Below are 23,961 nucleotides of genomic sequence, written 5' to 3' on the forward strand. Positions count from 1 at the left end.
GTTGTTTTCCTACCCCCTCCCTCCCCTCCCTCCCCGTCCCCCTCTCCCTCTCCCTCCTCTTCCTCTTCATCCCTCCCTCCCTCCCTCCCTCCATTAAGTAGGTATGATTATGATCTGCTTTGGTCTTCTTTACAACTGATTTACGACGTGATTTTATAAACTTTCGAGTACTGCACAGATGCTTCCCGGTATTTGTCAGTGGTGCCTGATTGCCCAGAGGCAGATGCTGCAGTGGGCAAATACTTTCTCAGATTTAACTGGCCCAGCCTGGCGTCACAAAGATGGCTCAGGTTAGTTTGGTACTTGGCGGATAAGGTGGCAGTATAACAGATCATATGAGCCTGGCTAATATTTGAGCTGACCCCCTTTCTTGGAAGGGACCCAGACACCCTCCGGTCTGGTTCTGTCCTTTTACTTGTGAGGGTTTGAGAACCAGCGAGGCGTAGGGACCTTAGCCCAAGGTCATTTCAGAGCCTGGAGCCCACGGGGCCTCCTCCTGCTTCAGCACCAGCACACGCTGCCCCCACCTCCCGCCCCCGTGACACTGGTTCTTCCCTCCGTCCTCACCTCAAACCTCCCTTCTTCAAGGAAGCCTTCCACCACCTTCCCGACCAGCTCCACAGACCTGAGCTGCTATTTCACACCTTCCTGTGGGATTACATGCCTCATGTCTGCTTCCCCCAGTAGACTGTAAGCTCCATGAGGGCAGGATGGACACTGTTGGCTGGTTCTTTGCCAGCACAGAGTGTGTGCGCACTGCCGGGCAGGTAGGAGGTGCTCAGTAAACATGGGCTGAAAGAGTGAGCACCGGAGGGCTGGCTCCCGACTCCCACCCAGGCCTGCTTCTGTTCTCATCCCCCTCATGGCTTGGTTGGTTCCCAAGAGGGGGCTTGTGGAGGCCCATCAGGTGCTGTACTACTCGGGGCCCTTGGGGCTTTCGGCCCTGATGTGCAGCTGTGTTCTCCCCCCGCAGGCCGCTAGACGGGGCTGCCTGCCTCTCCCAGATGCACAGCTGGGCTCCACTGCACGTGCTGCATGGCGACGCCGATGTGCTCTTCCCGGTCAGTGGCGTGGGCTCCTACGGCCCTGCAGGTAGGTGTCTCCCGATTCCTCCTTTCCTCCTGTCACAGCTCTGGCTCGAGAAGCAGCAGGAGTGGCTGGGTTACGTCTGCAGGTGGCAGGGGTGGGAGAGCGGGAGAGAGAGCACGGAGGCCAGGGCTCAGGGCAGTCGGGGCCTGTTGAGCTCGGGAGCGACAGAGGCTGCTCTCCTTGCTGAGCCTGGGTATTTTGAGGTGCTCTCACCTGAGTGAGTGTTGACAAATCACCAGGGAGCCCCTGGGGCCTGTTTTTCTTCTTGGCAGTGATTTGTTGAACTTGGTCACATGCAAGCTGATCACAAATGGTGACCATTATTTTTGCCTCTTAGGAGAAGGGGGAAGGTCACAGAACCCGTAGCTCTAAAGGTCCTTGTGCTCTTTGTAGCCAAGTGCTTGGGGGTCAGGGAGTAGCTTGCTTAAAAGTGGCTAAGCATTTCTGACCTGTTCCTTATGGTCGAGCAGGCTTGCCTATGGTTTGTGATTGTTTTCTTTAGCTAGAGCAGGTCATGGTGGGGGTATTGGGGGGGTGGGCGGTGAGCCCGGGAGCATGGATGAGCCCAGGTGTTTGCAGCGCCTGGCGCAGTGAAATGCTTGGTCACTGTCACTGCCTCACAGCACCAGCGTGTCACGGAGGCCTCGGCTCCCTTGTGTAGGTGCCCTTCTCACCCTCCTAGGCCCAGGTTTAGGGAACCGTGGGCCGGGGCCCACCGACTGCCCAGGAAGCTGTTGACATTCTGAACCGGATGATAGACTGTTGTTGTGTCACTGTGTCAGGAACAGAAACCCACTCAAACTAGCTGTGGCACGAGGCAGGGCGGGCACGCTGACTGGCGCAGTCTTGGGGTGGGTGGTCAGCTCAGGCCCAGCTCTAGAAGTTGCTGAGGGAGGCACGTGCCCGCCCTGTGAGGCAGTGTTCCCGGTGTAAATTGAGGCTAAGGAGAGTGCAGCTAAGTGACTTACGTCCGCCAGGCTGTTCTCTTCTGGAAAGTATGGATGGCGGTGATGACAGTCCTTGAAGTGAGTCCAGGACTGTAAGGTGATTGATCCGGGTTAGCTCATCCACTCTTGACCACAGCCCGCAAGGGAAGGGCTGGTTATTGTTATACCTCCTCCTTCTGAGACTTGTGGCAAAGGTTCCCTGAGTTAATCTGGAACAAGGTGCCGGGCACATGTGAAGTCCTCAGGCAGGCTTCCTGCAGGCATTGCACTAGTGAGGTCGCCTTGCGGGCGCCCGTGGGCTGGAAGCTGGGACTTTGGGATGGAGGGATTCTGGGCCCAGCGAGGTCCTGCTGTCATTCTGGTTCTGTGCCCCACGCTTCCTTGTGGGGATCTGCCCCCACCTCCTCTCCCTCCGGGTCTGTCTCTGCTCCCTCATCATTCTCCACCCTCTTGTTTGGCCTCTATTTGGCTGAGGTGCCAACACTACTGCCTCGGCTGTGTGTCCTTCCATACCAACTAGAGCTTCTGTCCAGGTGTTGATTGAAACCCCAGAGAGGGACGGTCCGGTGGGCCTACCTGGTGTCTGCAGGCCAGGCTGGCCCCTGCAGCTCCTTCCGTTCGGGTGACCAGCCTTGGTCTGAGCCACTGCGGGTTGGAGGTCTGGTCACCTCGCCCTTGCCCATTCAGCAGCAGTGCAGACACGAGCAGAATGTCTGAGAAGGCGGGGGGTGGGGTGGTGGCTGTCAGAGAGTAGGTGGTCCTCACGTTTGTCTGTGGGACCGCTGGAGGATTTCCAGTGCTTGTTCAGGCATCTGAGTCGGGGTCCAGTTCCCCATTCCCCTTGCCCTGCTCCCCACGGGCGGGCCTTTTGTTTGGGTCATGAACTGTCGCTGGGTTGCCGTGTCAGGCTGCTTCTGGGGCTTGGCTGTGTGCCATTCGCATCGGGGGTTTAGTCACGGAATGCGGCACTCTGGCCGGCCTCCAGGATCCTCTCCAGGAGTCACCCCTCCCCCCGCAGATTTCCCACCGTCCGTCCTCGGGCTGTCAGCCTCGCAGACCCAGAGGCTCCACCTAGCCACTGTTGATGGGACCCCAGCTCCAGCTGGTCTCAGCTGTCCTCACCAGAGGTGCTGCATGTGAGCTGGTCTGCCAGCCTTTAAACTTACTGTTAACAAAGCTGCCAGGAGTCATGGAAGCTTGTGACCGCTTGTGATGAGGGGCAAACTCATCATGGTGAGAACACTGCATGGGAAGGCGCGTTATGCTAGGGCTGCCCGAAGATACTGGAATCAGCTGGGGGAAGCCGTGTCCTGGCTGGAGTGCCGACGCGCGTCAAGTCCCTCCTGGCCTGACGCCCCCTGTCCGTGGAGGTGTGCGGGCTGGTGGTGCTGAGGCCGGCCTGGCTGCCGGCCCGGCCCCTCCATGGGCACCCCTGGGTGTGCACGGCCAGATTTCTCCCCAAGATTCCTTCTCTTTCACTCCACTTGACTAGTGTCCCTTCTGGTTGACACTTGCCTACTTTAGTGACGTTCAGATCTCCTTTCTCTTTCTGGCCTGGGAGTCATTTCATGTCTTTAACTTGGGGGTTATTTAGAGAAAGAGGGAGGGGATACAAAAAAGGGAGAGAGGCCTGTGGCGGGGCAGTTTGGATGTTTTAGTAGCTAAGTCTGGGGAGGGAGGAGGCGGCAGAGAAGGGGACCCTGAACACAGGATTATTATCCTTCTGAACCTTGGGAGAGGCACCTCTGTGGTTTGGGGGGCCATGCCTTGGGCTGCATTTTTGGGGTTAGGGAGGGGCTCAGAGAAGGGAGACACCAGCCCAGGGTCACCCGAGACCCTGACAAGCAGATGGAGGATTAGATCCAATCATTCCTCCGGGCATGTCATTACCTAGAGCAGAGCAGAGCACGTTTACCAACATCTGTTTGAAGCTGCCAGGGAGAAAAAGTCCCCAAAGTTTCTTTCAACTGAGAATCATAAATCGAGGGGGACAGAACACCCATTCCTGCTGACTATGTACCTGGAAGTGTTACTGCTCCTCGCTGAAGGCCTGTGGTTGGAGTTGGGTTTTGGCAAATGCGGAGCTGGTTCACTGGACAGCTTGGGTCCTCGGCCCCTTCCTCTCCCCATCAGGTCCAACGTTCCCCGACTTCTCCCAGTCCTGCCATTGGGTCTGGGGTTGGGTCGCTGCCAGGCTTTGGGGGATCTAAAGGCGAGTCCCCTGGGAGTGCCGCAGGCAGGGAGGGGACAGCGACATCATTTTAATCCTCCGACGTAGAGGAGGAGGAACGAATGGTCGAAGTGTCCTCTGAATGCTTCCACCACCCTCTTCTAACTCATCCTTCTCTCGCTGGGCTCGTACAGAATAGCCTCTCAACAGCTCTCTATCCCTGTCTGCCATCCATCCACCCTTCTTTCAGCAGCCAGAGTGATTTTTTAGAATGTACATCAGATTGCCTCGTTCTCCTGCTTCAAATCCGGAACCCTCACTGTGCCCACCCGGCCCCCACTCACCCCGCAGCCTCACCTCCTCCCGTTTCCCCTCTGCCTGCTGCCCTGGCCAGACCAGCCAGCTTTCATTCCTCCTCCCCTCGAGCTCCTCCTGCCTTTAGGCTGTGGCCCAAGGGCTGCTGCGTTAGAGAACACCGTGGCCCTGCCGCCCACCACACCGCACGCGGCGCGGGCCTTGGTTTCACTCTATTGTAAACCTAGGTGTCTCCACTTCTCCGACCTCGGTGTACCACCTGAAATCGTGTATTTGTGTAATTACCTGATAACGCCTGTCCCCGAACCCCTACCCGCACTAGCCTTTGAGGTACGTGAGGGCAGGACCATGTCTGTTTTGCTTCCAGTGTGACCCTGACCCTAGTCAGAGCCAGGCCCGCAGCTGGGGTTCAGGGGAGCACATCAGTGCTGGGGTGGGGTGTGGGCATGCTGAAGGGAGTGGACGTCTGGCAGTTGGAAAAATGACGTCTGGCTGGGGGCAGAGGAAGAGGGGCCTTGACAGTGTCTGCGATCGCTCTGTGGCCCCAGTGCATCAGGCCCGCTGCAGCTGGCACGGGATCAGGGTCGTGTATTATGACGGGAAATCCACTTGGGCCGGGTAGGCGTGGTGTCCGGAATCCTGGTGGGTGATGCTGGTCTTTACTCCACCCGTGGATTTGCGTTGTGTAGTTGGAATCCTGTCTTTGCTTCAGGGAGTGGAATCTGACGGCTGTGTGTGAGCTAGATTGGAGGCTGAAGCAGAGCTGAGGGGACCTGCTGCAGAAGACCCCAGGGAGGGCCTGGAGCCCTCGAACTGGGGGGCGGGGGAAGTGGCTGGAGAGCAAGGAGTGGGAGGTGACTGGGTGGGATTGACTGGTCTTGGACACCAACCAGCTCTGGGATGGGAGGGAGGGTGGTGCCACCATCTTCTGAGGTGGGAACGGTTTTGAAGGTCATGATCAGTTGGGAGGCCAGTACGGTATCCCAGTAGAGCTTTCTGGTGGGCGGTTATAAACGTGGGTTTAGTTATTGAAGATTGAGGGCCTAGCCAGAGGTGAGGGCTCGAGAGCTGTCACCTTCAGGGAGCCGAGAGCTGGAGCCAGGACCTTTGCTGGGTTTGCCAAGGGCGTCAGAGGCCACGGAGCCGTGATCCAGCGACACCTTCACGCAGGAATCAGAGAAAGAGACAGTGAGGGGAGGAGGACCACTGTGTTCTGAAGGCTGAGAGCAGAGAGCTCCTAGGAGGACGAGGAGAGGGGCCTTGGTTTCAGGGCGAGCTGACACCAGCCCCCGCTCACTGCACGCTCTCACCGAAATGTATGTGTAATAAAATGTGAAATGAAATTATGTGGCGGGCGTTATTAAAATGTTGTACGAAACGGGGGCATATATGTCTACGTAGAGCTGACTCACTTTGCTGTGCAGTATAAGCTAACACAACACTGTAAAGCAGCTGTGCTCCAGTAAAAAAAATGTATGGTTGGCACTGGTGTCAGCCCATTTCAGAGAGGAGGCAGCCGAGTCACAAAGAGGCTGGGTAACGTGCTGGATTGAAGTTGGGGAGCAGGGACTTGAACCCAGGCCAGTGGGCGGAGCCTGTACCCTGACCTCACCACCATGCTGGGGAGCGAGAAATAGGAGGCAGAGTGGTGGACACTTTCTCTTCCCTCTGTGAACTTCTTAAAAGAGGTAGCAGTGAGTGGAATAGTTTGGTGGGGACAGCAGGGTAGAAGGAAAGGTGAGAAAACCCCTTAAGGTTCCCTTAGGTCAACCTCTTAAGAGCTGGGGAATCTTGAGCAGGACCAGACGGGGTGTAAGCAGAGGAGGAGGTCACACGACAGATGACTTAGGGCAACGAGACGTGCGTCCTTCCGTGACTTGAACAGCAGCTAATGCACCTATGAAAGTCTTTAGTGCCTCTTGCCTGTTGTTTCTAGAGATGACTTACGGCCTCACTTCTTCCAAGTGCCTTTCCCACTTGATGCAGGGCAAGTGGCGCTGTAGAAAGCAGCAGTCACTGGGCTGTGCTGCCCTCGTGTGTCCATCTTCAGACACTGCAGGTGGGAGCGGATCTAACTGCTGATTTATTATTCCCTGGTTCTGAGGTTGGCTCTGGATGTGGACTTCATGCATAATTCCAGGTGGCTCCAGATCAAAGAGGTTAATAAATAAGTCATGGGATGTAACGTACAGCATAGGGAATATAGTCCATAATATTGTAATAACTTTGTCGGTGACAGATAATACTACATTTATCCTGGTGATTAATTTGTAGTGTATATAAATGTTGAATCACTATGCTATATACAACTGAAACTGATATTATTGTATGTCAGCTATACTCAGTGAAAAAAAAAAAAGGTTAAGTGGGAAAATAGGGCCTCCGGTCAGTGACTGATACCAAGTCTGAGATTACGGCCCAAAGAGATGAAACAGGGAGCGGATGAAAATCCAGTGTGCCAGACGGGTAAACCTGATTTAGCAGGTGAGCCAGTGTCTGCACTGTGTCCTTGTCTCATGGGGAAAATGAAACGAGAACAGAACCCTGACTTTCTCTCTGTGGTTGCTGTGTGTGCGCAGATACCCCCCTCGGGAGCCTGGAGAACGGGACAGGACCCGATGACCACGTCCTTCCGGAGCCTGGACCTCGGTACAGGTGAGTATTCAGACCCCAAGCTGCCTCTGGGGTTGAACTGTCCTCTTTACAACTCTGCCTTTTATTCTTTTTTAAAGATGGGTGGGCGCCTGCTGGGACTGAAGGGCAAGGCCTCACTTCACGTTAATTTAGTTCAGGTTTGGTCTAACATCCCAGAGTACGAAGTGCCCAGGGGTCTCAGGCCCGAGACTTGGTATGTGTCAAGTTTCACTTGCATACCACGTTTACGTTTTGCACTTTGGGAACCATATCTGGGTACCTCCACCATCACAATTTGCTTGATTTTACTATTTGATAATGATAACAATATTACAATTTATAATTGTAATATTACATAATATTTAAACCACTTTGATATTATATATCTGTGAAGTGCTTAGTCTGCCATTCAGTAGCAAGCACCACATTGGTTTTCTTTTTTTCCACATGAAAGTATGTCAAGGGAAAGCTGAGTTGTCCAGAGTCACTGGACATTTGGTGGCAGAGCTGAGATGGACACTGAGGGCTCCCTGACGCCACCGCGATCCTTGTTGCTCTTACAGCTTTTTCCTTCTTCTCTCCATGGGTTTAAATTGGTGTCCCCAGGGCGTCGCATCTGCATTTTCAACCTTGGCTCCAGAGTGGGGTCATTGTTTACCTCCACCCGAGCTTGCTGTTCCGGTCTTGCCCTGCGCTCTGAGAATGGCACTCCCTGTAGGAGGCTCGTGCGGATTAGTACGATACCAGGAAGGGTTGGTGTCGCCAGATCCATCCAGGACGCTGAGTCCTTTCTGCTGTTTATTTTAGAAAATTTGGGAAATGCAGCAGTACAGGAAACTACATCACTCTTAACCCCAACTCCATTTCATCGATGATGTTTTTGGTCCTTTTCCTCCTGGTGCGTGGGTGTGGCTGTGGTAACCGGATTATGGTCTTGCCATTTTCATGACAGATGTGAAGTGCTATTTTTCCACGTTGCAAATTCTTTGTAACTACACAGTCAACTCTCGTTATTTGTGGTGGTCGTGTTCTGTCAAGGTGGAACCATTGCTCCTAGGTTCCTGGGAGTGTCTGGTCACAACATTTTTGTCAACAGATCAACAGATCTGTCACCAGATCAGTACATAACCTATGTTTTATGCCAGTTCCTGTTTAAAGACACCTTATTTAACATATGTTGTTGATGCACTTAACGGTGAACTCGAGGCCAACAGCCCTATCATTAGGCCTGAACAAGGGCCACCTCACACGTGTATTTTCTCCGTCAGGCACTTCACAGTCTTGCCTTCAGGAACACCAGACAGCACTTCAGCACTAGCTTGGGGCCATTTTAGATGCAAAATCAGCAACAAAAAGCACAAGAATGTGAACAATGTGGTGCTGAAGAGCTCGCCAGAAGGACAGAATGATAGTTGAAAGAAGGCAGAGCTTGCCTTGTTTGGCATGAGGTGGGAGCATGCATGTCCATGACTCAGCCTTTTGACCGCTCTGTGCGTGTTCACGGGTGACCATGTTATACCTGAGAGCTGGGAGTTTTGGGGTTACAAATAAACTGCAGGGAGTAGGCGAATTTGCAGCTATGGAACCCACAAATGAGGACCGACTATAATTTCAAAGGGCATCCTTCCCTTCCTTCTAGTTCGTAAACCTGAACAAGCGTAATGCCTGCTGGTTTTTGAATGGTGAGGAGGTGTGTTTTAAGTGGCCGACTATAACTTCCCTCTGCCTGCCTTTCCCAGTGTGGAAGCCAGTCCTCCAGGCCAAGGAAGTCCTCTGAGCAGCCTGTTACCTTCTGCCTCGGTGCCAGAGTCCATGACAATTAGTAAGTACTTTCTGAGCAGCTTCTGCCGATGCCAGGATGACTCTTAGGCCTGCACATCGAGGCAGTGCCTTTGTGCTTGCTCCTGTGTGACCGTGGACTTTACAGAGTGTGGGATGAAGTCAGGTGTGTGTGTGCCTGGTCGTGGACTTGGAGTGTGGTGCGTGGTCGCAAGCTCCCTGAGCTGTAAAACTTGATACTTGGGTGTGTGAATGCTCTAAAGGACGTGCTTCAGAGGTGGAGCAGGATTGAGGCAGAGGGAAACTTCTGTCGTTCACGGTTTCCGGGTTTGTCTCCTGCAAGGCCGTCAGCTACAGAGGAACTTTCTAGTTGGGTTTCCTTTGTAGCTCTGGAGGAATCACTTTTGTAGGTAAGGGAGAGAGTGTCTCTCAAAGATGAATGAAGGTTGCTAATGATCAGGTTCAAACTGTTTGCAACCTCACCACTCAGTAAAAGTATTAGCGATACAGCAATTACGGTTAGGTTTGAGTGGCTTTATGTAATAAAGAATAAACCAGCAAACTGTGGCTTAATGTGATAGGAATTCATCGCTCTGTCCAGAGGTAGGAAGGCTGGACCGGTATGTAGCTCCATGGTCATTGGAGACCAGGGCTCCTTCTATCTTGCCTCACAGTCCAAAATGGCTGTTTTAGCTCCAGCCATCCCATTCTCATCCCAGGTACCAGGAAGGAGGAGGGGGCAAAGGAGAGACTTCTTCCATTTCCACAGGTAGGATTCAGGGGTCTGAACTTGCACAGGGGAAGAAATGACGACTTTTTTCTCTAACCTCTGACTGAAATTTAGTATTTATTTTTTATTGTTTTACTTGATTTTTCAATTGAAGTGTAGTTGTTTACAATATTATTAGTTTCAGGTGTACAACATAGTGATTCAAAATTTTCATAGATTATACTTCATATAAGTTATTGTAATACATTGGCGATAGTCTCTGTGCTGTACAATATGTCCTTGTAGTTTATTTTATCCATAGAAGTTTGTACCGCTTACCCCTCCCCCATCTTGCCCCTCCCCCTTTCCTCTCCCCACTGGTAACCACTAGTTTGTTCTCTGTATTTATGTCTCTTTCTGTTTTGTTATATTAATTTGTTTGTTTTATTTTTAAGATTCCACATATAAGTGATATCATACAGTATTTGTCTTTTTCTGTCTGATTTATTTCACTAAGCATAGTACCCTCCAGGTCCACCTGTGTTGCTGTGATGGCACAATTTCATTCTTTTTTATGGCTGAGTAATATTCCATTGTGTGTGTGTGTGTGTGTGTGTGTGTGTGTGTGTGTGTGTGTGTACCACATCTTCTTTATCCACTTATCTGTCCATGAACAGTTAGGTTGCATTTTCTTTAATTATGAAAGTAGCAGCAAACCATAGGAACCTTAGTAGCCTTAGCAAAATGGGTGACTTGGTCACTGATAGAAGTCACAGGCACCTGTAACAACAGCGATATGGAAAAATCTCACAATGTCATTTCTGCTTGAAAATGCAGTAGTTTTTTAATGTGATAAAAAATCCCGTATATTAGTGTGTCACTTTTCCTTTTTACATTTTAATAATTCTGTTTCAATTTAATCAGTTTCCTTTGTAATCTTGGGTGTTTTATTTTATGTATTTTAAAACATTTTTCTGAGAAGAGGCCCATGGGCTTCATCACCAGACTGCGGAATGGGTCTGTGACACAAAAAAGGTAAACTTCTCCCCTCCCCCAAGCTGTAAGGACCCTTCCTAGAAGGTGCACACAGGTTCCCACTTGTGTGGCCAACAGCCATCCCGAGGCCTCCCCTGGCTGCTAAGGAGGCAGTGTGTCCTATCCGTCCACCTGCCCACCCCCCGCCAAAAAAAAAAACCACCCATGGCTAAGGAAGGAAGAGGGGTTCGGGGGCAACCAGCATTCTGATTCAAGGATGAGGAAGGAAATGAGTAGGCGCTGTGAGGTTGGGGTGTGGGGATTGGGTGGTCTCACTGCGTAACCAAGGCATGTGGTTTACGCTGGCACCTCTCAGCCTCGGGTTCAGCTGAGCAGATATTTCTATATCTGCCAGTGTGTGGGACACATGGGCCAGAAGAGCACTAAGGTCACTGGTTTTCAAATTTCAGTTATTTATTTACCTCTGTACTATTACCTACCCTGCCATTTTTTAAGAATGGGTGCCCCTAAAAAACCTGAATGCCTTTATTTAAAAATGGACTTTTATATGCTTACTGTGAACGGAGAGCCACTCTTAGTTGACTTAAATAGCAGGTAACTGTGAAAGTAAAGACAAGAAAAGGAGCCAGTGTTAGTAAGTCGGCCTGGATGTTGTTGCCTGTCTAAGCATGAGAAGATATCTTAGTGCTAATCCACTCAGGTATTTTTCCTGACATCATCGGAAGGAGTGGAAAAGGGAAGAGGAATTCTCTCTGTGGCTCACGGTTATTTGATGCCTTGACTTTTTAGCGCCTGCAGTGCTCCCTCTTCACGTGGGTCACACCTTGACCTAGAGGGGTGAGACTTTACCCTGGCCCTGAATTGCATCTACTCTAAAGACCCTGAAATTGAGGATGTGGAGGCCAGGCTTCATAGGCGCCTCATCCTAGGCACCATTTGTAGGGATACAGGCATCTCCACACCGCCACTTCCCCCCACCCTGTGGTACCTAGCACTGTGCTTCCGCATAGGTCTCCTGCACCCTGGCATGAGGTCCCGCCATCTCAGACACAATTCTCTTTGTCAGCTGCTCTTGGGGTCGACAGAGATCGTGGTCTATAGGTCTCCCTCAGCCATCTTCTGACCTTGAGGAGGGTGCTGGCCCTGCTTGTGTGTTTTCACTAAGGACATGCCTCTGAGCGCACTGGAGTGATGTTGATGGCAGGGATTTAGACTGTTTTTCTTGTTTTTAGTCCTACACTTTTCTAAAAATGTAAATCCGGTGTTCTTATTTGGTATCTTTGGCAAATAGAGGCATACCCAGACTTTACAACCTGCATCTCTGAAGAAAAACGTCACTACATCCATATTTTGACCCTCGACACCCTGTAGTGGTGTGGTTTGTGGGTGATAAGTGGGTATGGCGGGAGGGGGTTCTGTTTTCTGCAGTGGCTGTAAATTTCAGGGAACCTTCAGGGGACAGCACTGTTGTCTGTCCTGTGGGTGTTCCAGACAAGAGATCAGAATCCTGAGAAATTTTGAGCGGTGGGTGGTTTTGACTTGTACCCTCCCCATCCTGCCCCTGCCTCCTGTGTCATCGCAAAAAAATAAGAAGAGCGAGTCTGTCTGGGTATCCAGGGTGTGCTCCTTTGCTAGGGTTGTTGTAACAAAATACCAGAGACTGGTGGCTTAGACAACAGGAATTTATTTCTCATAGTTCCGGAGGCTGGAAGTCCCCCAAGGTCAAGGCGCCGGCAGTCTTGGTTTCTGGCGAGGCCTCTCTCCCTGGCTTGATGACCTTCTCTCTGTGAGCAAGCATCCCTGGTGTCTCTTCCTCTTATAAGGATGCTTTAATTATCTCTTTAAAGGTCCTACCTCCAAATACAGTCAAAACATACGAATTTGGGAGGGATGCAATTCAGTCCATAACAGCGGGTGTCCCAGGAGTGGTGTCTCAAGAGATCTCCAAGTTCAGGATGAGAATTGCATCCCAGCATGTGAAGCATGTAGGATTGCACTCCAGAGGAGATGCCCGACTCTCACAAACCCCAGAAGAGCTTGTTAGAGGAACCCCAACTCTGTTCCCTGGAGCGGAGAGTGTTTCCCTCATGTCCCACCAAGTGGCTCCCGGCCTGCACTGAATAATCGGGCCAGGTGGCTGTCTCGGCCCTGTCATCGAGCTGGAGCTTGTGTGCTTAACCCTTGGTGCTGCGGGTAATTGACAAGTCCTCTGCCAAGCAGCCTCCCCCCTTGCATGTCTCTGAAACGGCAAAGGGGTTTTGTCCCAGGCTTTTGGGGCATATATTATTGTTACTTAGTGCCCAAGAGAAGATGTGTGATCCCACCCCCATTACTGCTCTCTCTTCAGGCTCTTTGGTACTTAAGAAAACACAAAAGCCTGTTATGAAAAACTAGTTATTGAGGGGAGTAGTAAAGACCATTACGAGTAAACCCAGACACCCGTAATTCTGCCTCAGGGGTCCTTTCCATTCCTGCAGGTGAATTTGCGATCCTGGATTTGGGGCGTGCAGAGTTGTAGCTGGTTGGAATACAGCGTGCCTGTTGCTTTAGGAGGACATGCTCTGAAACCAGGCTGCCCAGGTTCAAGTTCTTAAACCTCCCAGGCTCTTGTTTCCTTGTCTAGACATAAAGATTCGATGAATACTTGTCTCGTGTGGTCTGGTCGTTGTGAAGATTAACCGTGCTGTGCTTAGAGAAGTACTTAGATCACAGAGTTAAGAGCCATGAATGTTAGCTGTTGTGGATGTCCTTATTTTGTATTCAGCTCTTAACATATATCACAGTTGCCCTTTTTTCCCTCATCTCCCCATTGTCCTGTTGAATGTGTTGACTGAAGAAAAACGCACAACCTAAAAGTTGTGAGTTGTTTTATTCGGATATCTTACTGAGGACTCTAGCCCAGGACACAGCCTCTCAGGTCGCTCTGAGAAACTGCTCAGAAGGGGTAAGGGAGGAGTTAGGACATATAGGAGTTTTTTGCTGGAAAAAAAAAGCATGTAGTTGAACATCAGGAGACTACTGTTAATCGCAAGAACCAAACATCTCAAGTTAATGATTCTAGTGCTTTTCTATGCATGGGAAGATGCAAGCGTCTGGGCTGCTCGAAATGATCCCTTAGATATGCATCTTATCTAGGGCCAGTATCCAAAGCACAGAATTCTTCCTGTTTTTCTCCATCCTGGATTGTCCTCAGGGTAGCATCCCACTGCAGGGTCGGCTGCAGTTGCCAATGGCTTGATCCTTGTAGAACTAGAGTGGCGGGCAACATTCTCTGTTCACAGATGGCTGCATAATATTCCATCACTTGATTTATTACAATTTGCTAGGTTATTTTTTGGGAGGATCACCAGCCAGGGTTTTTTCTCCCCAGTGAGTTTCTTCATTCATTGTAAGGAAGAATTGAAGAGTGCTATTAGTAAGTGCACTCTAAGAATATTGGCTATTATGTTTTTCTGCTTAAGCATTCCTTTGTGGTAAATTTGTGGGATAGGAGGGCGAGGTTGGGCCATATTTATGGGCTAGTTCTCAATAGCCACTTGTGTTCTGAGTTAGTGTGTTGCCAGGAGTATGACAGCTGCATTTCTTTACCCTCTGCCAACACTAGGTGCTAACGTGGTAATGCATTTTTTCTACTTGGAAAATTATCCTTTGTGGTTGGGTGGCTTTGCATTCCCTCCAGGGCAGCCTCTCTTCCCGCTTTTGTTTAACATTTGTATCCCCGGTGTGAGTTGTTGGCTTGGGGCGTGGTCCCCCATTGGGTGTTCTGCCTGACTTGGGAGGGCGAAGGAGAAAAGGGCGGATGTGACTCCAACAGTCGATCCTGGCTGCTCTTGGAGCTGGTGGCTCGGGGAGGAGGTCGAAAGGAGGGGCCAACAGTCATATTGTGTAAGAATGTGACCTAGTTAAATAATAACATGCTTTAGTAGATGTTACGGTGTGCTAAGCATTGTGCCTAAGCGTTTAAAATGCTGTTTTCTCATTTAATTCCCCAGCAGCCTCCTGCAGAGGCTGAGTGAGGTTAAATAACTTGTCCAAGGCCTTACAGCTAGGATATCATTCAGTTTATTGAGCATCTACTGTGTGCAGGGTGTGGTTGCTAGGACGAGTAAGTGGTGAAGCTGGCGATGGACCCAGGCTTCCTGACTCGCAAGTCCAGATGACCTAAAAAGTGTCCTACCATCGCCCAGCCAGGGCATGCAGTGCTGCCAGTAATGGGGTGGGCATCTAGGTCTGAGAGCCTTAAATTATTTTCATCATTATTTTTTTAATAGAGCAAGAGATTCCTGGGTGAGGACACTAGGTTTTTAGGATGAGCATACCAAACTTGTTTATTTTCAGGGGCACTTTTTGCTCTGAGTGCTAGAGTCTGAATGTGTCCCCTCCCCAAGTTTATATTTTGAAATCCTAATGTCCAATGTGATGATATTAAGAGATGGGGGCCTTTGAGCTGTGATTAGGTCCCGAGGGCAGAACCCCCACAAAAGAGGTGCCAGAGAGCTCCCTTGTCCCCTTCTGCCGTGTGAGGACACAGCAAGGAGTCTGCAGCCCTCACCTGACCACGCTGGTGCTCTGACCTCGGTCTTCCGGCCTCCAGAAACTGTGAGCAACACATTTCTGTTGTTTATAAGCCACCCGGTCTGCTGTGTTTTCTTACTGCAGCCCGAGTGGACTGAGACACTGAGGGTTAGTGGGGCCGTGACGCTGGGACTGCTGACCTCTCATCCATTACCAGCCACTCTTTGGAAGTTGCTGCTTCTCCGCCTTTCAGTTCACCCCTTTCCACTAACACCCCAGATGACGACCAAGTTGTCCAGGTTATTGTGCCACCTAGTGGATGGTCCAGGAACTAGCCCTGTAGTTTCTCTTCCCCATCACCACCTTTTCCTCCTCAGAACACTTGACCTGTGCAACTCTTGATGTGCTTCTCGTTGTAGATGGTTTAGGGAATTTCACCAGAGGTTATCATTTTCACATCTACCTGAAATAATGAATGGTGATGATTGTTATTCAAACCCTTTTAACTCTCTTTCCCTTTCTTTTTTCTCCACCTTTATCTCAAAAATCTTTGTCTCTCTTTTATGGGATCAAAAATATGACCTTATTATTATTATTTTAAAGAAGATGTTGGGGGTAGGAGTTAATTATTAATTAATTTATTTTTTATTATTTTATTTTGGCTGTGTTGGGTCTTTGTTTCTGTGCGAGGGCTTTGTCTAGTTGCGGCGAGCAGGTGCCACTCTTCATCGCGGTGTGCGGGCCTCTCACTATCACGGCCTCTCTTGTTGCGGAGCACAGGCTCCAGACGCGCAGGCTCAGTAGCTGTGGCTCACGGGCCTAGTTGCTCCGTGGCATGTGGGATCCTCCCAGACCAGGGTTTGAACCCGTGTCCCCTGCATTAGCAGGCAGATTCTCAACCACTGCGTCACCAGGGAAGCCCAATATGACCTTATTTTTAATGGGTACATAGAAAAGCAGTTTGCCTAATATACTGAAATGGAAGCAAAAGAAAGTCGTGTACTTTTAAAGTGAAATTAGACACAAGAAATCCGTGTTGTCAACCTCTAATGCCTTTAAAAATACCCATCAGGCCTTCTCATACCATCTTGGAATTGGCACAGAATAGCTTTCCACCTTGTCATCATTTGCTGTTTAAGATGACTTACTCCAGACACCAAATTTTATCATGAATAAAATTCCATTTTCTATTTTGCAGTTCCATTTAACTTTTGGCATTCTTTTAAACTCAATTTGTGGCAACAATGTTTCAACAGAGTTTTGGATTAAATAGTCTTAGGGTCCTAATCTGGGGTCCAAGCGAGTGCAGATGGGGGTCGTGGGCAAGAGAGAAGCTTGGTGAGCTGTCGTGATGGAGACTGACCCAGACCCAGAGCCGTGAGTCTTTTGGAATAACAGGTGTCTCTGATTTTGGCCGGGAGTGCTTTAGTCTGTGTGATAACAAGCAGAATAGCTAATACTGAGGACTCATAGGCAAATGTGGTTCATGGGGATGGCATAGCAGGGGCTCTTGGTGGTCAGTAATAATTATGATAATGATTAATACTCATTACATGATATCACCACAATCTATGCCATAAACATATTCATCACCTCCCAAAGATTCCTCCCACTCTGTTGATCAATTGATTGAATGATTAAGAACACTTAACACCTGATCTGCCCTCTTAGCAAATTTTTGGGGAGTGCTTGTCCTGACGAAGAAAAAAGTGCGCTTTCTTTCTTTTTATCCTTTTTTTCTCTTTCTTTCTTTCCCTTTCTTTCCTTCCTTCTCTCTCTCTTTCTTTCTCTGTTAGATTTTTTTTGCGGTACGCGGGCCTCTCACTGCTGTGGCCTCTCCCATTGCGGAGCACAGGCTCTGGACGCGCAGGCTCAGCAGCCATGGCTCACGGGCCTAGCTGCTCTGCGGCATGTGGGATCTTCCCGGACCGGGGCACGAACCCGTGTCCCCTGCATCGGCAGGTGGACTCTCAACCACTGCGCCACCAGGGAAGCCCTGTTAGATGTTTTTTCATCCATTCCTAAACTCTTTGTGCCCGTGCTGACCAGATGACAGACACTGTGCCGCTCCTGGCCTGTGAACTGCTGAGCAAGGGGCCAGAGTCCTGCCCTGGGGACTCGCCACACCAGTGGGAGGACAGACACATGTTGGGGGCTGTTTTAAGGTGGGTTACCAGGGAAGCTCTCTCTTGGGAGACAGTGGGACTGAGGCTGTGGGCTGAGGGGACTGGGCCAGGTTTGGTGGCTTCTGGGCAGAGGTGATGGGGGAGAGCCGAGCAGGAGAATGCTGGATTTTATTCCAAGTGCAGCAGGCAGCCGGCAGAGGGCCTGAAGCAGGCGTGACGTGACTCTCCCCACCTGGTCTTGCAAAGGGCAGGCTGTTCACTTGTGTGCCTTCCTTCCCCCTTTCTGATGGCCCTTCCTCGCCTGAGTGGTTGTTGCAGGGCCTCCCTTGTGCCTCACAGGGTGGGGACTCCTGGGTTGACTTGGGTGTCCTAACTCTCTCAAGCTGCTGACAGTCCCTAGTGGGTGCCCCAAGTATGGTGTGCTGACACCCATAATTCAGAGAGACGTGCTAAGGGCTGCAGGGGAGCAGAGTGGGGGAGGTTTGGGGGGTGTGACCTGGAGCCACCACACTGGGGTCAAGCCCCAGCTGCAGTACTTACCAGCTAGGTTGCTCTTTCTTTATTCCCAGATGCTCTGGGCCCTGTTTCCTCATTTGTAAAATGAAGACACTTAACTCTGGCTTTTCAGGGCCGTTTGGAGGGTTAAATGCACTAATGCTGGAAGGCACAAAACCTGAGCCCCCAACCAGGTGTTGTACGGTAGGTCTTGTATCGAGAAGCTTCCACAGGTGGTGAGCATTGCCATTCTAGTTATTCAGAGTCAGGTCATTGCCTGGGGAGGCCAAGGACCCAGGTCAGCACCGTGTCCAGCGTCATCTCGCCATGTGTGGGTGTCAGCCGGTGGCATCCCTCCAGGGAGGCCAGCTCTTCCTGAAAGCTTTTTTGGAGACCAGTTCTGAACCTGTTCAGTAGCCCCAAGGGTCCACGCTGTAAACCCTAGTCAGAGCCAAACCCCCAGGATTCTGGAGTCTTCACGTTTCCATGCTGGTTCTTTCCAGATGACATCTGGCAGGCTTCAGATATCAGATCCAGCTGCAAGTTCATACCTATTTCTGGGGCAATTCCAGATCTTCTTTCAGGGAGTGCCTGGAAAATATTAATAATATGGATAGCTCCTCATTTATTTTCCTACTGTGAATCAGACTATACCTCTACTATCAGTTTTCACAGCATCCCTGCAAAGTGGGAGTGTTGGCTTCATTTTATAATTGGAGAAGCAGAAGCCGAGAGAGGCTGCAGTGAAGGTCCCACTGTGAGCATGTAGGGGAGCTGGGGTTCACCCCCCACCCCCCTGCTGTTCCTGGACACCCTCAGCTTCTGGAATTCTCTGCCCTCGGAGGGAAGCATTCAGGTCTGTTGGAATGACCCTGTTGGAGAGGCTTCCCTTCCCTGACTGCCCATCTGCTTCCATCACCCACGCCTTGTCACCCACTTTGCCAGGCTTCCGAAGCCCCTGTGGCCTGAGTGTACTGTTTGTTTCTTTTCCCACCCCTGGAAGGTGAGCTCCTCCAGGGCAGGCGCCTGGCCAGCTTGTTCACTGTGAGGCCCCGGTGCCTGAAACCCTGCCTGCCATGGACTTGCTGCTCAAGATACTTTAGTTGAAGGCGCGAGGAAGGAAGGAATGAATGTTTATTCTAGTTCTAACACACAGGAAAAATTTACAAAGGCTTCCGTAGGAATGAATTGAAAGTGAGTTCCCCGAGGGTGCGCCCACGTCTGTCTTCATCACCTTTGCATCTCTAGCTTGGTCCGCGGTAAAAACCTAGATCTGTGAGCTGCCCGCGGAGTGAAGGAGTGAGTGAATGTTCCGCCTGTCCCCCTGTTGCGCCAGGGAGTGGGCAGCTGGGGTGGAAGGAGCACCAGCCTGGGTTTCGGGAGCACGTGGCTCTGATTCTGGCCCTTACAGTAGTGGGTCCCTGCACCTCCCTGGGCCTCAGTTTCCCCAACTGTAAAGTGGAGGAGGCCGCCCTCCAGGATTCCTTGTGCTTCTAGCCATCTGTTCTGAGAAAAGAGTGATGATACTCACATCCTCCTCCTGCAGCCATTCCAGGACCAGGTTGTGGAAGTCTGGATATTTCTAGGGTCATGCCTGGTCTTGTTGGCTGTCCCAGTAGCAAGGCAGGCATCTTCATTTCCCCCTTGCTGACTGTCTCCTTTGCAAATGTGTTGACTGTTGCCTTGACTTTGAGTGACCTTCGGCAGGGGGAGCGGGTATCCATAAACATACTGGCTCTGACATTTGGCCTGTAACTTCTACTCTGGGTCAGGTGTTGTTCGATGTAGGAAGCATGATGGGTTGGAGAGACAGGATGGTATCTGTGTGAGGGTCCAGGCTCCTGGGGACTGCTTTGAAACGACATTGTCTTCCAGAACGTGTAAAGGAGAATAGTCTTTGCGAAAGGCAAATGTCACCTTCAGGTTTTCATTCTGCGAGGCCAGCAGCCCTTATATCGTCACTGCCAAATTTCTGTCATCAGTGCTGCTAGATCAGACGTGTAAATCCTTTCTGTCCTTTGCGCATCCTTCATTTTTGTAGTGCCCTGGTGTGGGGTCGTGGACGAATTGAGTTGTGAAGGCAGCCTTTTGGGGAGGAAGGAATGCTGGAGTCAGGCAGACCACAGTGCTGCTGTTCCAGAGCTGTGTGACCTTGGGCAAAGGCCTTAACTTCTCTGAGCTCAGTTTCCCAATCCATGAAATGGAGGTCATATTACCTGCTTGCAGGATTCTTCTGAAGTCTATGTTGTGTCTAGCACAGAGCCTAGAATATATTGTCTGGGTGCTTCCCGGGAGGCCCATAGATAGTTTGGGAGACTTCAGAAGCCTCTTGCAGTTGTGTGCAAAATTATGTTTGTGTGTTTGTGCTCATATGTGGATTTTCCTGGGGAGAAGGTCCTTTGCTTTCATCACTCTCCTTCAAAGGATTGCAGACTTTAGAAAAAAAAAAAAGAAACACTTTGTGATAATTGCACCTAGTGTCTGCCGCAGCCCTGATAATTGCGATATCATTATTCTCGCTGTTGCCATTCTGCTCTCTGACGATCCTTCCAGCTAGACTGGCTGTGTTTTTAGCCACCTCCATCCACAGATTAGCAGTGGGAAGTTATTTAACCTGTCCATGCCTCAGTGTTCTCCTCTATGTAAAATGAATCTGCTACTAGTACACATCTGACAGGGTTGTGAGGATTAAATGAATGAATGCATGAAGCATGCTGAAGATAGTTTATATAAATTATGCCTCGATAGGAAAAATGGAAAAGAACATGAATATGAAGTGTGCCTGGCATAGTAAATGCTCACTGACTGGTAGGTGCTATTTCATTGTTAACGTCCTCAAAGGGTACATTGCTGGCTAGTCATCCCGAAAACAGTATCTGGGCCTTCTTGTTGAACTGCAGGTGGATAGATCCGATTTCCTGTTTTAGTGACACCATCCCTCCTGCAGAGGCCCCTCAAGGTGCCTTCCCGTGGCATCTCCTCCTTAACTTCCCTCTCCTCTAGAGGAGATGAAGCTGTACACTCTTTCTGTGAGGCCGGTGGTCTCAAGAATGGACGTGTGATCAGATAGGACAGTGATTCTCAGCCAGGGGCGATTTCAACCCCCAGGGGGCATTTGGCAGTGTCTGGGGACATTTTTGGTTGTCACAACTGGGGTAGGGATGCTACGGCATCTAATGGGCAATCCCAGGGATGCTGCCATACATCCTACAGCACACGGGACAGGCCCCACACTGGAAAATTATCCAGCCCCAAATGTCAGTGCCAAGGATGAGAAACCCTGAATAGGCAATGGGGCTATTTTCCAGGAATCATAGTTTATTTTATACATTTTTTTTTTAACCACTTGCCTCCTGCATGGTTCAGGGAATGAAACAGGATAAAAACGAACCTGAATGAAATGACAGATCCCAGAAAGCGTTTGTTCAGTGTGTACTTGGGAGCTGTTTAGTTCCATCACCCCTGCATTGAAGGTGATTTTGGGGGGCTGAAGGGCACATAAGGATAAACACCTGTAGAAGCTACTAGAATAAATGATCCCAGCCTGATAGCTGTAGTCACACTCAGCGTGTGCAGCTCATTGGTGCTATTTTATTGGAACTGATTGAAAATGCCTTCAGTTGATATTTATTGGCGTTCCTGTCAGCCTTACATTCCTTCACTTCCTCTTTAGAAAATGAGTTTCTACTCTCAAATTAATTTCTTTGAATATATCAATATGATGACCTGGGAGCTGGAAGTTGCAAGAAAGTGGCTCAGTGTGCATCTCTGCCTGTTGCAGGAAGAGCAGCACTGGAGCCACCAGGGGGCGCCCTGACCCTTTCTCTGCCTCCCCCTCCCTGCTTTCCTTCTGGGGGTTGTTGCTGGCTCAATTTTTGATGTCCAGCGCTGGTGCCCTGTTTTAACGGTGAGGGGGTGGGGGTGGGGGGGACGATGGTCTTTTCTAGATGAAAACATCACCCACACACTGACCATCCTACTCGCCATTAGCATAGCTATCGCCATACATTGCCAGTGGCTTTCTGAAGGGGAGGTTTAGGTGTCTGGTCCTGTTTGGAAATGGAATATACAGTTAATTAGAAGATAGTTCTCCTTTGTAATTGCTTTTCATGAGATATAATTGATTATCCAGGGATATTTATTCAGCACTTGAATCCTAACCATTGCCTTCTTTTTCCAATTGGGGGGGCGTGCAGTGATAGGTAGTGGAGAGAGTTAAGCCCAGATAATCAGTCTGATTTTGTTTTTTTTTTGGTTTGTTTTTTATTTATTTTATTTTTGGCTGCGTTGGGTCTTCATTGCTGCGTGTGGGCTTTTCTCTAGTTGTGGCGAGCGGGGGCTACTCTTCCTTGCGATGCGCGGGCTTCTTATTGCGGTGGCTTCTCTTGTTGTGGAGCACGGGCTCTAGGTGCGCGGGCTTTAGTAGTTGTGGCACATGGGCTCAGTAGTTGTGGCTCGTGGGCTGTAGAGCGCAGGCTCAGTAGTTGTGGTGCACGGGTTCAGTTGCTCCGTGGCATGTGGGATCTTCCCGGAACAGGCGCTGAGCCCGTGTCCCCTGCATTGGCAGGCAGATTCTTAACCGCTGCACCACCAGGGAAGCTCGTGATTGTTCCCTTTTGATTTCTCCCCACTTTTGATCTTGAGCCAGGGCAGAGGGGGCAAGAAAAACATCCTCAGTTGTCAGTAGGCCTTGTTCTTCTCCCGGCTGTTGTTGGAAGGGATTCTCAATACTAGTGAGGAGGTCCGGCTTGTCGCCTGGCAACGCAGTTCCAAACACTCGGCAGCTTGGAGAGTGCTGTAGTAAGTGTTCCCAGGGAGATGGCAAGGCCCCCAGCTGCCGCCTGCCTGGCTGAGGGTTTCATGATGCAGGTTAGGAGGAGGTGGTGGGGCAGCAGCCGTCACATTGGTTGTGCTTGAGCCCTCTGGCCCTGAACCACAAGGAGGGAAGCTAGTTGGTGCAACCAACCCGAAGCCTCGTGTTGGGCAAGTTTCTTGAAAGGGGAAACGTCCCACTGAATTTTACCTACTAGATCTTCAGCGACTGATTTGGTAATTGGAACGTTCCAGCTGGAATTTAGACATATCTCAATTCTTTATTGATCTATTATTCAGCCCACAAACATTTACTGAGTCTCTGTCACATGCCACACCCTGGGGAGTCAAGGTGAAGGTGATCCAGCTCTGCACTCACAAGCTCTGTGCCTGAGTTTCACCATCATTCAGATGCAGATTGTAAGAGAGTCAGCATCAGAGTTCTGAGGACCAGATGAGTTAATACAGATAAAGCGCTTATGTCAGTGCGCTCGCTACCTAGTTGATAGGAGCTCTTACTGCGCAGACCCTGCCCACAAGGAGTTTAAAATCTAGGGGAAATAACAGTGGTCATAAAATACAGAAACCAAGAGCCATTGGATGGGGGAAAAGGAAGGCAGTTGGGGCCCTCGGGGGTGATGGATTGTTACCTGTGGGCACTGCGTGACCTCCCCGGTGACCTTCCCCCACCCTCACCCTGAATGAGTCCCCCAGAAGTGGGAAATCCTAATCTGAGTTTCAGATCAGTAGTGCAGCTTCGGCCCCTTACCTGGAACCCCAGAGGCCTCGAACCTACTGCCGGGGCCGATTGTAAGCAACACAGGCTTTGTTTCCTCGCTCCCCAAGCAGCAAGGGGGAAACCGGCGACAGTCAAGAGGGTGAGGGTACTAAGGATGTGGGCTGGCTGAGGAGAGGGTGATGGAGGAGGAAAGGGCTCGGGTGGCTGCCGGGCAGTGAAGGAAGCTTGACAAGGAGGGGAGGGTGCTCCCCAGGGAGGGGCAGACTGTTCAGATGCCCCACGACAGAGTAACTCTGCAGGACGCCCAGCCGGTCTGGAGGGGCTTTTCCCATCTCCAGAAGAGATGGGGATGCTGCTGCTTGGTCCCTTGCCATGTTCACTTGCCCTCCACAGTGATCCCAGGGGAGGGGCTGCTGGTACCCATGTTACAGAGGGGTGAAGGGGCTTGTCCGGGAAGGCCGTGTAGCCTTGCCTGGAGCCCCTGCCCAGCCTGCTTCCTTGGGCGTTTCCATGAGCTTCTCTTGCAGGGCGACTACCTGCTTTAGGGGGTGTCACTGCCCTTGCGAAACTCTCCCCCGACTGCAGTTAAGCAGGCTGTGAGCTCCCCTCATCTCAGCATCGTGTCTGTGCTCGTG

At 50.6% G+C, this 23,961-nt stretch overlaps 1 protein-coding gene across 10 annotated transcripts in view; it reads left to right on the plus strand.

Moving 5' to 3' along the window:
* Nucleotides 1–23,961, plus strand: part of SNX29 (sorting nexin 29) — a 550,106-nt gene that overhangs the window by 75,758 nt on the left and 450,387 nt on the right. For all 10 annotated transcript variants that reach the window (XR_004345666.1, XR_004345669.1, XR_004345667.1 and 7 more), the window contains 3 exons: nucleotides 974–1,092; nucleotides 7,101–7,176; nucleotides 8,895–8,977. Coding sequence is in view for 6 of the 10 variants with exons in the window: in XM_032604205.1 (XP_032460096.1) it covers nucleotides 974–1,092; nucleotides 7,101–7,176; nucleotides 8,895–8,977 (278 nt within the window). In the remaining 4 variants the exon portion in view is untranslated. The remainder of the gene's footprint in view (nucleotides 1–973; nucleotides 1,093–7,100; nucleotides 7,177–8,894; nucleotides 8,978–23,961) is intronic.

This window comes from Phocoena sinus, chromosome 15, assembly GCF_008692025.1.
Source record: "Phocoena sinus isolate mPhoSin1 chromosome 15, mPhoSin1.pri, whole genome shotgun sequence".
NCBI classification, from domain to species: domain Eukaryota; kingdom Metazoa; phylum Chordata; class Mammalia; order Artiodactyla; family Phocoenidae; genus Phocoena; species Phocoena sinus.